Source organism: Papilio xuthus, unplaced genomic scaffold (genome assembly GCF_000836235.2).
Source record: "Papilio xuthus unplaced genomic scaffold, Pxut_1.1 DF825946.1, whole genome shotgun sequence".
NCBI lineage: Eukaryota > Metazoa > Arthropoda > Insecta > Lepidoptera > Papilionidae > Papilio > Papilio xuthus.
The window spans coordinates 11,495,217-11,510,395 of record NW_013532703.1 but is presented as its reverse complement, the minus strand read 5'-3'; the positions used below and the strand labels follow the sequence as shown (position 1 = coordinate 11,510,395).

The 15,179-nt window shown below is 31.4% G+C and overlaps 4 protein-coding genes across 7 annotated transcripts in view; 2 read left to right on the top strand and 2 right to left on the bottom strand.

Annotated features, from left to right (window-relative positions):
* Positions 1-8: 8 nt before the first annotated feature.
* On the top strand, positions 9-3,524 carry LeuRS-m (Leucyl-tRNA synthetase, mitochondrial). The gene is made up of 6 exons (XM_013321754.1): positions 9-272; positions 381-830; positions 960-2,310; positions 2,394-2,632; positions 2,769-3,005; positions 3,246-3,524. The coding sequence occupies exons 1-6, from the start codon at positions 150-152 to the stop codon at positions 3,468-3,470; spliced, it is 2,625 nt and encodes an 874-aa protein (XP_013177208.1). The 5' UTR covers positions 9-149; the 3' UTR covers positions 3,471-3,524.
* Positions 3,525-3,735: 211 nt separating this feature from the next.
* Positions 3,736-5,788, top strand: LOC106124737 (nuclear speckle splicing regulatory protein 1). Its single transcript, XM_013321686.1, has 5 exons — positions 3,736-3,929; positions 4,021-4,168; positions 4,491-4,688; positions 4,887-5,052; positions 5,172-5,788. The coding sequence occupies exons 1-5, from the start codon at positions 3,913-3,915 to the stop codon at positions 5,753-5,755; spliced, it is 1,113 nt and encodes a 370-aa protein (XP_013177140.1). The 5' UTR covers positions 3,736-3,912; the 3' UTR covers positions 5,756-5,788.
* TH1 (negative elongation factor complex member TH1) lies at positions 5,782-9,411 on the bottom strand. Its single transcript, XM_013321685.1, has 12 exons — positions 9,221-9,411; positions 8,916-9,141; positions 8,702-8,811; positions 8,248-8,355; positions 7,955-8,104; positions 7,704-7,834; positions 7,383-7,570; positions 7,003-7,243; positions 6,459-6,669; positions 6,129-6,269; positions 5,926-6,055; positions 5,782-5,852 (listed from the first exon to the last, which is right to left on the bottom strand). The coding sequence occupies exons 1-12, from the start codon at positions 9,278-9,280 to the stop codon at positions 5,821-5,823; spliced, it is 1,728 nt and encodes a 575-aa protein (XP_013177139.1). The 5' UTR covers positions 9,281-9,411; the 3' UTR covers positions 5,782-5,820.
* A 3,784-nt stretch (positions 9,412-13,195) lies between these two features.
* KCNQ (KCNQ potassium channel) overlaps positions 13,196-15,179 on the bottom strand; it is a 45,220-nt gene continuing 43,236 nt past the window's right edge. For 3 of the 4 annotated variants that reach the window (XM_013322048.1, XM_013322050.1, XM_013322052.1), the window contains one exon: positions 13,196-13,840. In XM_013322048.1, the coding sequence (XP_013177502.1) occupies positions 13,578-13,840 (263 nt within the window). In that variant the 3' untranslated portion in view covers positions 13,196-13,577. The remainder of the gene's footprint in view (positions 13,841-15,179) is intronic. The other variant, XM_013322051.1, reaches the window with a different exon arrangement.

The window sequence follows — 15,179 nt, the reverse complement described above, 5'->3', positions numbered from 1 at the left end:
ATGTCATTGAATATTGATATTTTTTTGTAATTTGAGTTCCAGCATTTGGTGGTAATAATATGCAAAATAAATATAATTTTTACGTTCATACTTATTCATACACTAACTTTAGAATGCGTTAAATTGATATAAACCTATACAATTATTAAATGCAAGTATCTCTAAGTCGTCTTCGTTTTCCATATAAGATGAGGATTCCAGGATGTGTATTAAATCTCCGGCGTGGATCATTAAAAATTTGCAAAAGGTTCAATGGTAGTCTTGGGCTGTGGGTACGGATAAATAAGCAAATATTTATTTCTATAGCTAATATAAAAAGTTCCCAAATTAACCTCTACCCATTTATCCTTAAATTAATATTTTCTGTATTTTTATTACAGAACGAAGATATCTCAACAGAAACTAAGTTAAAAATAGAAAAGCATTGGTGTAAAAATGTTCAAAGTAAAAACAGTAATGTTAATGATGCACCATATTATGTGCTGCCAATGTTTCCCTATCCATCTGGGAATTTGCACATGGGCCATGTACGAGTATATTCTATATCCGATACAATTGCAAAGTTTCATCGAATGAATGGAAAAAATGTTGTACATCCAATAGGATGGGATGCATTTGGTTTACCTGCAGAAAATGCAGCCTTAGAACGTAACATTCCTCCACAGAACTGGACAAAGTCTAATATTTCTACAATGAAAGAACAACTCTTTGATTTAGGCTTTAACTTTGATTGGGATAAGGAAATAAGCACATGTGACCCCAGCTATTACAAATGGACACAATACATATTTCTAAAATTATTTGAAAATGGCTTAGCTTACCAAAGTAAGGCAAGTGTTACTACTACATTTTTTTGTTTTATTATATTCATTCATATCTTGTTGTGGCCTAGATATATGCATTTATGTAGACCACTTTTCTAATATAGGCCAGAAATAATTGTTCTTGTTTTTTTGCAGGCAAAGGTGAACTGGGATCCAGTAGACAAAACAGTGTTAGCAGATGAACAAGTAGATGATAATGGCTGTTCATGGAGATCAGGTGCTAAAGTTGAAAAAAAGGTTCTTACACAGTGGTTTATCAAAACAACAAAATATGCTAAACAGCTGTATGATGGTCTGAATAACAAAAATTTAGAGAACTGGAAGGACATCATCAACCTTCAAAAACATTGGATTGGAGAATGCAATGGGATTTCAGTAACATTTAAAGTCACAGTAGGTGATATTGTAAAATCTTTTGATGTGTGGACCTCGGAACCATACAAGCTCCTACATGGGGAATTCTTAACTATGCAAAAAGATAATATTATTCTAGATGAATACCTAAAAGACAAAAGTTTAATAATCAAATGTATTAATCCAGTAACAAATTGTGAAATGCCAATATATGTTACCAACAATGTCAATTATCCTGAGGGACAGGAAGTATATATAGCATGTCCTTCTATAGATTTTGAAGATAGAAAAATATCTCTAGATCTTGGAATTTCTTTTGAACAAGCAACTAAAAACATAAATATAGACAATGAAAATCAAAAAGCAATAGATATAGCTTTAAGTGTAAATGTTGGAGGACATTTTGTTAGTTCTAAGCTTAAAGATTGGTTGATATCTAGACAAAGGTATTGGGGCACTCCTATACCAATTATTCATTGTCCTAAATGTGGCATAGTTCCTGTACCCTATAATGATCTTCCAATAACATTACCTGAGAATGAATCACTTGAATTTGGGTCCCCGTCATTAAAGAATATGAAAGATTGGATGACATGTCAATGTCCAAAATGTTCAGGTACTGCAACAAGGGAAACAGACACAATGGATACATTTGTTGATTCTTCTTGGTACTTTTATCGATTTCTGGATCATGACAACATAAATATGCCATTCAGTAAAGAAAAAATTAAAGATTTTACCCCTGTTCATTGTTACATTGGTGGTAAAGAACATGCAGTTTTGCACTTATATTATGCTCGGTTTATGAGTTATTTTCTACATTCTCTTGGATGGACCATGGAGCCAGAACCTTTCAAGAAACTTCTGGTTCAAGGGATGATTATGGGACAAAGTTACAAAATCAAAGCATCTGGAAAGTATATACCCCCAGAAGATGTTGAAAAAGTAGGTAAAGAGTACAAAGAAAAAAGTACTGGTGAACCTGTTTTAGTTCAATGGGAGAAAATGAGTAAATCTAAATATAATGGTGAAAACCCTAAACGGTTACTGACCAGCTATGGATGTGACACAACACGGCTACTAATGCTGGCTGATGTGCCCCCTGCTACAAGTAGACATTGGTCTGATGCAAGTATGTGTTTTTAACATTTAAAAATTGTATTGTCTCTTTTAATCTACTTTATTAATTAATGTAACCAATATGCTTTATTGCAGCTCTTCCAGGTGTATTAAACTGGCAACACCGCTTATGGATAACTATTAGGGATTTTCTTAAGTACAGAAATAATCCAGATATTAGGCAAAACTATATGTCAAAAGAAATGGAAGATTTGGATACAAAAATTTGGAATGCAAGAAACTATTTTAATGCAACTGCAACATATCACTTCAAATACACCCAAAAACTCAGTGTTGGAATCTCAAGATTTCAGAGCTTGACAAATGTATTACGAGTAAGTATAACATTATGAAAGATCATTATTTAATAGAATAGTTGATGTGTATATGCCTGTCAAATCTCAGTGTGTGCGCCGTTTTGTTCATTTAAAAAAAACTGTTATGGAGTTATTGTAATAATTAATTTTGCAGAACAATGTACCAGCAGAAGTAATAGCTAACAGTAAGGAGTATGAACTAGCACTTGCATCATTAATTATAATGTTGACACCGGTCACGCCACATTTTTGCTCAGAATTGTGGGCAGGATTTTTATCGGCGCCTAACAGATTAAACAATAACACAGCTATAATTGACTGGCAGAAAAGTGTATTACAGCAACAGTGGCCGCAGGTGGACAACAATTTTGAACTGTCATTTCTATGCAAGGTATATTTTTAATCATTTATTAAACTCTAGGAAAGCTTTTGCGGCGAATCTCAACAGTGGTAACACTTTTATTTCTAGAAATTGTCATCCTTCTCTTTCTATTTAAAAATAAAACCGAAATAGCGTTCATATGCCATTTGAAATTCAAGGATCAATATATATTTGGTATATATTAGGATAAATGATACATTAATACAAACTAAATACTAAAAATTAATTAATTAGGAAATATCATTTCAGGTAGATGGAGCTGACAGGTGCGACCTTAAAATAAGGGCGGATGAACTTAACAAAATCAATGAAGAAAAGGCTTTGCAAATGATGCTCGAACAAGAACCTGTCGCCAAAAGAATTGCAAGAGGCATTGTAAAAACCAAATATGAACTCTTCCCGAACTGTCGAGCAATATTGTATATTTATACAAAAAGAAATATTCAAAAAGTAAAGATTCAAGAAACTTGTTGAAATATCTATAATTTCGTAGTAAAGTTAGTAAAATAAAACTGTTTTTAATGTTAAGAATATTTAATTCATTTGCATAATCCTGTAAAAATGAATTCTTATGTTTTCCAAAACTTTAAATAAAAAATTATGTCCTGTCTATCACAGCAAAGATGACTTTATTTACTCTTTGACTACACTACCTTTTAACTGTCACCAAAGAGTATGCTGTCACTATGACCTAAAGGTCTACGTTACCAGGTCATAAAATTATAAGAAATTAACCGTCACTCACGGATACATTTGTGTAACAGTGACATTTACCATTTTTATTTTGTATAGCATTTCTTATTTACTGTATACGATTTTGTATACACATTTCAGACTAAAGTTAAATCGAATTTAATCTCAAGTCGATGTTGTTTGGTACTAGTTTACGTATGTAGATAATTAAGTTGAATAAGTCATGGATAGTAACAAAAAGTGCGTGTTTTAATATTCTCATATGTTGTTAAGTATTATATACTTTTTATTAATTAATCAATCAACTTACGCAAAAATCTTTTCTTTACAGATATGGTCTGATTTTATCAGAAAAATCTAAAATTAAACAACCCACCTTTCAGGCTACTCGTAATGTTTTTGGTGATGACACAGATTCTGATGAAGAACCTAAGAAAAAACTAGTTCTTTTAAGACCGAGTGATAACATAAATAGACAGGTATTAATTATTTTACTGTCAACTGTGTTTCATATTTACATTAATTTCATAAAAAGTGCTATCAATTATCTATGCTATCAATACTATCAAAAAGTGTTTTCAAACTGATCTGCTATCACTTGTTATTCTAATACTATTGTACTAAAACATTTTATACCCATTAATTTCAATAACGAAAAATGTAGTACACTTAAAATATTTACATACATTTTAATATTTCTAATGGAAATAGCCTATTAATGTTATTTTCATAGTTTTGACATAAATTTTCCTTTTTTATGTATTAACTGTGCATAGTAAAGAATTATTTTTAATCTTTCAGAGTAAAATATCACAGGAAAAAGCTATAAATGAAGATCCTACTGTGTACCAGTATGATGAAATATATGACTCTATGATAAGTAAAAAGGAGGAGAAAAAAGAAAAGAGTAAAGAACAAAAGAAACCAAAATATATAGACAATTTGATGAAAGCGGCAAACAAGAGAAAGATTGAAAATGAACGGCGATTAGAAAGACAAGTAATTATACTTATATAATATATATAATACTAAGTTAACATACCAAGATTTTTTGCTTTTGGCACATATTTTGCATGGCTAATGGGTTGATTTGATTAAAATTAAATATCTACTATTATGTATTTGTTATAATGTCTTAAAAATACAACAAAGTATTAAGTAGTAATTGCCTTATAACAATACATTTTTGTGTTTCAGATACAAAAAGAAAGGGAAAAAGAGGGAGATGAGTTTGCAGACAAAGAAGTTTTTGTGACTTCGGCTTATAAACAGAAATTAGAAGAATTGAGAAAGGAGGAAGAAAAAGAGAAATATGAAGAATATTTGGAGAGTATAGGAGATGTAACTAAACAAAAAGATCTAGGTAATTGTTAATGCTTAAAATGACATAGACTGTTTACTATTGCTTTGAAAAATAAGGCAAGGACTGAATTATGATATGGACAGGAATATGTTCTAATAACTTTCGATGTTTATTTTCAGGTGGTTTCTATCGGCATTTATATGAGCAAAAGTTAGGAACCGACAAACCAGATATTAAAGATGAAAAAGTACAAAGTAGTGATGTGAAGGTTGAAGATGAAAAATCCGAAATCAAGGTCAGCAATATTGATAAAACACATACAAGTAAAAAGAGGAATTACAGAAAAAGAAAGTCCTCAGATCACAAAAATATGTCTGAAGGGGAGATTGATGATTCTGATGAAGAAATTAATAGATATAATCTTGAAGAAATTAGGAATTCAAAGAAATCTAAGCAAATTGATACCAACATTGACGCAGATTCAGACTTTTCTATTGATGATGATTCAAGTGATGAAGAAAATGATAAGAGCAAAAATGATGAAGAAAAATCTGCAAAACAAAAAGACATTAGTAAACAGGATACTTCTCCAGAAAAGGAAGTTAAAACTGTAAAGAGTGAAGAAACTAATGAACAAGTTAAGGATAAACTCGAGCCGCCAGTTGTTAAGAAAATTGATATATGGAAAAAACGTACTGTAGGAGAAGTGTTTGAACAAGCTCTCAAGAGATATTATGAAAGAAAAGCTAATAGGGGATTTTAGCATTTTGATGAAATAAAATACATACATAATTTATTTAAATAGTATTATTTTCGGCAGCAATTCAATTATGTTACTACATAATGCGCCTTACAGTGAACTGAAAATAAAAAAGTCACATTAGATATGCTTAAAATTAAAAATTAATATTAATATATAATAAGGAACAATACCTATAAACTCTGACACGGGGTCATTTTCGCCTTCTGCTCGCATAGTTCCAGTGATTTCCTCATTTTCGACCATAGGAAGAACTAATTGTACAAATTCTTGTGTATAAGGCGGCGCTATTGCATCGAGAACCTACGAATAGTCATGAAATTATTTTTGGTATTACAATTTTCAGACTCCTTTCACTTGATGTAGGTGAATTTACCTCTGTAATGAAATATCTTATTAGTGATATATCAGTATCACCACGCTGCCAACACTGTTTGATGTATCTGAGCACGGGCACTACGCAGCCGCGGCTCAGCAAATTAACCATTCGATCGAGAAGCATTTTCTTCAATTCCAACTGTAATATATATGTAAATATTATTTCTTTTGTTAAGTATATTGCATACATATAGAAGAGGGAAGCTTATGTGTGGGGAAATTACTTAAGCCCATTTTTTGTCTGCGTTAAATGCCTTATATAGAAGTAATAAATAATAATTTTTCATTCAATGGTTTTTTACCTGCAACCGAACAAAAATGAACCTACCTGTACTAAAATTTCCAGTTCATCTTGTGGGGATTCAAAAAGTTGTATGAGCAATCTCAATAGCCTGTGATGTAGTAATTGATGGCAGGAAGCCACTTCATCTAACAATGCCAAGTGTACAGGACAATGTTCTGTGCACAGCTTGAAGTAGGAAGGTTCTGTCACAACACATTCTACCCACACAAGAACACCCATTCCAACAACGGGAAATCTGTTACAAAGTAAGATAAAATGGCCTGTAGACAATAGTAATATAAGTATCAAAGAATAGACTAATAGCATTAGAAATTTAAGTACAGTTTGTTTTGCATTGTTTTGTTACCACGATCAACATGTAATAATGAAATTCCGCAAAGTTGATACACATACAACCTAAGCCACTTTCTGATATATATTGTATTTAACCAAAGCTAAAAGTCAAACTAACTTATAGTTTGAATAGGTATCAGATTTTACTACTAATTATTTAATATGATGGTTTTCGTAATTTTGATTAGATAAAAATTCAACAGTCAATAATATAAAAGAAAGAAGACAATTTTACCTGATACAATGATACAGTGTAGGTAATTCTGCAATAAGTTCACTTGAGCTAGCAGAACTGCTACATACTGTGTGTATCTTTTCAATTGCTTGTACTGTGGCTTTCAACTCCTCTTTAATAGGTCTGCCCGGAGTCACTCCTTCACAAACACTTGTAGCATATGCTAGTAAATACATATACTTTGATTTGTGCTCAGGATTTAACTTGGAACCTGATTTAAACAAGGAGTCCACAAGCAGTTCTGGAAAACAAGTTTCTTTATTGATAATGGTTTGATAATTAAAATTAAAAATTTGGATTTCAAATTATCATTTATTTCTAAGTCAGTCAAGCACAGGAATATTAGGTTTTTGAGTATTTAAGAAAAAAAAATCAAGTACCTAGAAACTGTGGTATTCTTAACAAATGCACCGGCGGCGGTTCAGGTTGCGTGTAGGCGCGGAATAGTACCGATATATCAGCAGGGTTGAGTGCATCACGTGACAACATGGCGGCAAGCGCAGTGCGTGCGCCTCGCCATGACTCGCCTGGTGTCAGCGCTAGGGTGATTGGAGTTACATCATGACCGCTGTAAAAACACTATATTTTATACCCAAGTCAAATCTCAACAAGATATGACGAACCATTGTAAAGTTACCAAATAAATATAGGAATCAAACATATGCCATGGGATTCTAATATACAACCTTTTATTATATTACCTTTGTTGTGCACACCGAGTAATCTCTTGTGCCAGTCTCTTCATAATTGCCCCACCTCTTGGCTCTTGTGATAAAATGTGAACAATAACTTGGCTGTACACATATGTTTGAGCTCCATGGCAAACCATTTTCTAGAAATGAAAAATATCAGTCAATATTGACAATGTAGACAACATTATGCTTATCTTGAACTACACAACATAACAATTTAGATATATTGTAATTGAAAAAAATAAGAGAAAGCAACATACAGCACATTCATTTACACTATTCTGCCAGTCATCAGAACTCTGAAGAAATCCCACAATAGACGATTTGAGAACTCTTGAAAACACTTCTATTTGTTGTGCAGCAGTTGATATGCTGGTGATTTCTCCTTGGAAACCAGCATCTGATATAAGCTGTGGAATTAATACAAAGAATTACTTGTAATATTGAAAGAGTATACCAACATTATATAAATCAAAAGTTTCAGTCCCAAAGAGCTGAGCAGCAGCAGAGGTTTTGCTTTACTTTTGAATTATTCAAGATAAAAAAAAATTACCTTAATAGTAAAATTCAACATGAGGCAATCAGGATATTCTTCAGCCAGCCTATATATTAAAGACCTCCATGTTGGATGTTCAATCATTTCTGTTAACCATGCTGGTGTCTGAAAACAATTGTATTCATGTAGACAGATATAGATGGAATACAAGAAGCAAAGATTGCCAAAATTCCAAAATTAGGAGCAGAATTGTGACCCTTATGCTTTCTATCCCTTTTCCCTCTCTATTGACATAATAGGTTTTTGTTTTACAAATCTCAGTATAATTGTTCATGTTAGTTGTCACTTTTTGATTTTATACCCCATAATGCAATAATTGAAGTATGCATCTGTTATTTGCATATTTGTAACATCATAATACCTTGGTAAAAAACAGCTGACATGTTTAAATTTGTTATTGCTTATATTTGAATCATAATTAAAATATAGTCATATCTAATAAAATACTTACTTCACCTTCTTCAGTGAAAATTGTGTCAGCTTTTTTGGGATCAAATGTCTTTAAAATCATATCCTTAAGGTGATTTTCCACCATGGCTTGTACTTCCGTCACTTTGACACCTACAACATGTATGTAATTAGTATTATTAACAATGAAAAACACTATCACGACAAGATATCTCAATTGGTTGATTAAATAAACAAAAATTCTTTTCAAGACTTACCACCAAGAATAAGCCATTCAGCTAACAAATTTGCCATTTGAGCTACGCCGTTATAATTTATTGATAATTGTTCAATAACTTGCTCAGGATTCCCTCCAGCTTGAAAGTACCGTTTTAGCTGGCCAAATATGCCGGGTTCCATGATGTAGTCGGGTGTTTTAAACTTTTCCAAACATTCTTGAAGCACTTCTTCCGGATTGTCAATAACATCTTCTCCACCTTCTTCCTAAATGAAATGATTACTTTATAGTATTTAATATAAAAATGTACAGGTAAATTTGCAGCAAGTTAAATAAATTACGAACTTCGTACTGATTGTGGTTTGATCCCTCCCAAACACGTTCTTCTTCATATTGACTAGGCATTGTCAGCTATTATGTGATTACAAATTATCTCACTTCTTTAGGATTTTTAATAGGAATAAATTTGAAAAATAACAAATATTTACTTATTTCCGAATTTTACAACACCACTTTGTTACTTTTATTTAATTTGACATTGACAGCGACAGGTGACAGCTACAATCTCAGCAACATTGATAAAGTCACCTTAAAAATTCTGCCAAGCATTCTAACAAAGCGTTTAAATGTTTCGATAAAATTAATGATAAAGAAGTGCCACAATCTCAAATAAGAGGAAAAAAATGAATTTAATTTATTTAAAATACCTTAGTACTTAAGTACGACAACTCACGGCTCTAACAGAGCAAAAACAAAGCATACGGACTTAATCTTCTTAATATAAATTGCTGTCGGCACGACTGTACAAAACTAGAACGTTGTTAGAATTTTCACAAGGATTTTTATACTTGGACATCTCTACCCTCTGGGGATTATATTCCAAGGGGAAAAGATGGACTAACCCTTAAATTTTAGTTTCACTTCACCTCATCTCAAAGCTGTACAATTTTGTTTTAAGCCTTAGGTCTACGACCCGAAATAGTTTTATAGTTTACCCTAAATATTGATTACACCATAATTCATTAAATTTTGAAATTGTGTGGACGTCCAAATGTTCCACCTCCATCAGACCCAGTCATAGTCTATGCCTACTAGTTGAAAACGCGGTTTGAAATTCATAGTCATGACTATTATTATAAAGCATGTTTAATCTGGTATTATAAACTTTGTGCTTCTATGTAACTTTGATGTTCGATGTAACTTTAGATCCTTGATCTACCTAGATTGGTTACTATTTGTAGTCACCCTATGTCACGTAGCGACCATTCGTTCTATTGCACAAAAATACTTGGAAACAGAACGAAACGGAGAAAAATGATGGAACTTTGACAAAAACAAATAAGACTATTATTTAGTTTATTCAATTTATCGATATCGTAACAATTTCAATTACAAAATAATTAAATGCATGTAACAAATATAAAAATCAATATAGAGGATCTTTATTAAACAACAATTACATAAAATTAATTGAAATAAATACATATTTTTATATTAAGTACAAAAGCGTTGAAATTCAGCTGTTTTAACATCAATTTTCACAAATAATTTTAACTATTTGTTTTAGGTTACAGGTTATAATCAATCAATCGGATTAAACAAAGGAACATTCTTTCTGTGTATCTTATTGTACTTGCATAATCTTAATAACTTTTAGTTCACACATTAAACTTTACATTATTTGTATTATTGTAATAAACATATTATTATAAAAATTGAGGGTTTTTACCATAATTTTTTGCGTTGTTGTTTCAATAGTTTTATGCATGAAAATCGGCTTTCAACGCTTTTGCAAAAAGACGGTTACTTCAATTGATAATAACAGGGCATGATCATGTTGTCAAAAAGTTCTTATTTCACCTATTATGGTGTTACTTTTATGCCTAAGGTACATTTGTACACAAACCTTTAATGGGTGGTTTATTACCAACATTCTTAATAATCAAAACTAGTCAGTAGCTGCCACCTTGTAAAATTAATTACCACCAAAGGCTACGAAAAACCAATATATTATATATTTATTAAAGTCTCTTTCTAGTATTATGTTATATGAAATAAGCATAAATTTGGTCATTCAAATGCGGAATTTTAAATCTACAATATAAGCTTCGTCGAAGTGGAAAACTATTATTCAATTTCTATATAGATTATTCTTAATATTATTACTATAAAAAATGTAATTTAGCTTATTACATAAAATGGTGCTGACAGTGATAATAAAATATCTAAGAATCTCTTTATGTTAAACGACTTTTAAAATATTTATAAGGAACTCTGTTTTGCTAGAATATAAAAACATAATGCGTCGAAACAGAAGTCTCGGGAAATCTGAGGCAAAAACCATTCTTGTATTTGTGTTTCTTTTTTTTCACAATAAAACGATAAAATTTAAGTTATTCATAAAAAAGAGCATTGCCAGAAAAACGTCTTATTATTTGACGGTAAATATTTGTTGACGCTGTAAATAAATTATTACTGTATGTCTTAGCCAACGTTTTGATTATTAATAGAGTTTGATTAAATAACCGTACTTAAGATCATGATGTTTGAAATGCCAATACTGGACAATGCATAAAGTCACAGTTATAGAGTTTCATCATTGACAGTAAATATGGCAACGCTTTTTTTTAGTTTATATTTGTGTTTTAACATTTTAAACAAGTCAAAAGCGCCTCCTTCACAGTGCGAATAATGTTTTGCAAATTCATACACGTAGGAATGATGTCAGCATATTTTTAATACAATTCTATATATATATATTTCATTTTGCTTTATAATAATCTTCTGATCACTTAGTTTAATGATCGATATATTTATTATTATTATTGTCCTATTTTGATTTTTTCTTAAATTTATATTTTATAGGAGGCGCACATAACAGTGTAGACAGAAGTAGATCTTGGGGCGTCTAATAAAAATCATGAATTACTAGTTTATAGATGTTCTTCCTACCTTTTAATATATTGTGATAACAATATGAGACGAATTTATATAATACATTATAATGGTACAATGTCTTATATTAACGCAGTTAATTAATAATTCATATTTTGTGAGGCAAAACTAGGTCCCATTGTAACTATTATTTGCTATTTGCTGAATTAGGCAAAAGCCGTACAATTTAAATTATTAGTTTATTGACCAGTGTAAATCTGGTAGTTGGAGTGTGACATTCTATAAATATTTATATAAACATTAAAGACTTATAATTATTATATTTTGAATGTCAGGCAAATGTTTACCCTGCTTTTATCAAGAAACGCATCCAAAACTTTTTAAAAATTGGTTCAAGAATAGGTTTAATAGTCAAACGAACTAGCCAGCCATAAATCTGCATCATAATAAGCACCTAAAGATGTTGCACACCTTTACCTACTCTGAGACCTAAAAGTGATATCACATTTAGTCCCGAAAATTTTGCTGGTTTAAAATTGTAAGTGATATAATTTGCATAAAATTTAAATGTAAAGAAAATAACTAGTTTGCTTATGTTAAAAAATTAATAATTTTAAATAAATCATTGTTGATTGTTTTTAACTCGACGACTTGTTAGACCTATTAGAGGAAACACACAGCTTTTGCTGTTCTTACCTTGAGTTTCTGAGACCAAAATCTTCGTTAACCATATTGTCATGTTTGTTTTGTCAAAGATAGTGCCAGGGACAACGTTATGTCTTATAAAGAAATTTTAATCTCGGAAACCCACTGCCAATCTCTTTTATGTCAGAAATAGTTCATTTATTTAAATTTAAACAAAATGATGCAGATTTATTGTTGTGGTTTTGTTATAGAAATCTTGAAGGTAATATTCGACAGTAATCTATATCTTATATATTTTATTGTTAAAATGCGCTTAGTGTGGGTACTAGTTTTAAACTCAAAAAGTTTATCACAGTTCACTTGTTAATATGAAATTCTACTATTGAGAAATATACAAAACAAGTTGGGCATCTATTTTACAAAATTATGATGATGTGCTTTATTACAATCAAGGATTATCAACAAATCAAAATCTGTCATGGGAAAGACACCAATGTCAAAAGTACTGAATAAACATGATATTAATTTTACGATTATCTAGTTTTTTTTAATAATAAAAATCTATTTATTGGGACGTGCGAAGAAAAGTTTAAGAACTTTTACAATAATCTAAATATTATTATCAAGGCAGATGTGGTTTGTTCCGCCGCAGCTGTTATTCGTGGCTTTCTGATTGGGATATTCTAATAAATTTACTTAAATTAATCTAATATTTATATACAATTTTAGACGAACACCTACTTGCATCAATTTTTTGATGCAAGTAGGTGTTCGTTATAAGTTTCGTACATAATATATCGTTTAAGCAAATTGTTATAACGAGATAGGCGTAACCAGTTAAATTATGTACTTGCATATAAAAGGTACCATGTCTACTTTTGAGTCTTTGGTCTTTTATATAGATCTAAAATGAGTGGAATTATAACCTTAATTTAATCACACTATTTAAATCGTTGTACAAATTATCTAATAATATTCACTGCACGAGACTTACATATATTATAATATAATACTTTATTTTAATTATTGAAGCGTTTATTCTGCTCCGACAATTTCTATGCTGAAGCATCTATGACAAGTAATGTTCGTGAGCGGGTAAAGTTGTTGTGCGATAAAAATAGACGTCGCTTGGCGTGGTGCGGGACGCGAGGGATGGCACTGCTCATACGTCGGGCCTGAGCAGGTGCAGGTCGACGGCGACGTCTCGTCTCTGTGTGCGCAGGAGTCTGGGAGGGTGCGCGGGCTGTGCGGCGCCAAGGAGGGCGGCGTCCTCCGCAAGGGAGTCCCCCGAGCCGTATCCTCGCTCGTCCCCCGCTTCGCCCTCGCCCTCGCCTTCGCACCACGACGGCGACCCGGAGCTCCCTGAGCGTGTGCCTCCTGCCTCCACTTCTGTTTCTACCTCTACTGAACAGCTTGCGCAAACTTCTGGGAACATATAATTGATATGCATTTTTAGAATGGTAATTATGTGATGATGTACCATACTAACGACGACCAGGTGAACTGAACAGTTGTAGATGAATATTACAAATATGGTTATTTGAATTCTACGAGTATTTAACGACACATTGCTAAAATTGTAACAAAAAACTTCTAGCGTTTATCTAAACAACACAAAATAATTTTAATCGTAGGAATAGCATTCTAAATAATGAGACGTAAATTTTAATAGTTGTATTTAGTGTTTTTTTTTACTACAAACCATCACGTGGATATTTGTTTTGTGTTGGGTACCATTTAAATAGCTTATAGGAGTTATAACTGGGAACAGGTATTAATATTGTCAAAACCTTCCGAAGTACAGATCGAATTCGGAGGCATCAATCATATTATAAGTAAAGATAAAATTTATACTACTAAAAATATTTAAAATACGTTAATAATGGTAAATATTTGTCGATTTTTCGAGTGCAAATTATAGCTTTTAGTCAAAAGAAATATACTTCTTTATCATCGTTTCCACATCGAGCATTCGATGTGTGAGCTGGCACTATTCCATACACTTGAATTATTGAACACCGTTTAAACTACGAGCCACTCATCCCGTTCTGGGCGTCTACAACTGAAAAGTGCTGTCAGATATTGTGAGATCTGATAGTACTCGTAGCGGCAGTCCTTCCTCCTTCAGTTTCATTACGGCCCAAATATTTCTAAATTCAAGTATTGCCATTAATATCAACTTCTAATGATAAAATTACTTTTTTAATTTCGCTTGTATTACTTCTTAATTGCTACGAATCTGGTTTGTAGCTCTTATTCGTTTAAATTTTAAAAAGTTTAAATTAAAAAAGAGTAACTGAAAACACTTTAGTGTATAGTGCTCCTTTTATATTATATTTTATTTGCGTCACTAGAAGAGGTTGAAAAAATCAGTTTGTGGTGTAGATAGTCGATATATACATATCTAATTTTGCGTGGGTAGTAATAACCTTCTGACTGATGCCTATTAATACGTATTATTCGATTGGAATATTAACATTTCTTGTGGCCTTGGTGTTACAACACAGAATAGTCTTATTTATAATTAGGTCGAGAGTTATATATATTTTTGTATATTACTGCTTTATTATTATTGATATAATCTCTGTAATCTTAACCCAAAATATTCTCCTTTTTAATAAAATGAAAAATAAAGTGTTTTAATGCAGTTTATTAGAATATAGCTTTAGATTGAATTGTTGAAAATTTATTTATAATTATTTAAGTATTAACACATTAATATAAGACAATTACTAAATCTACGCTTAAAGTATAAGATAAAATG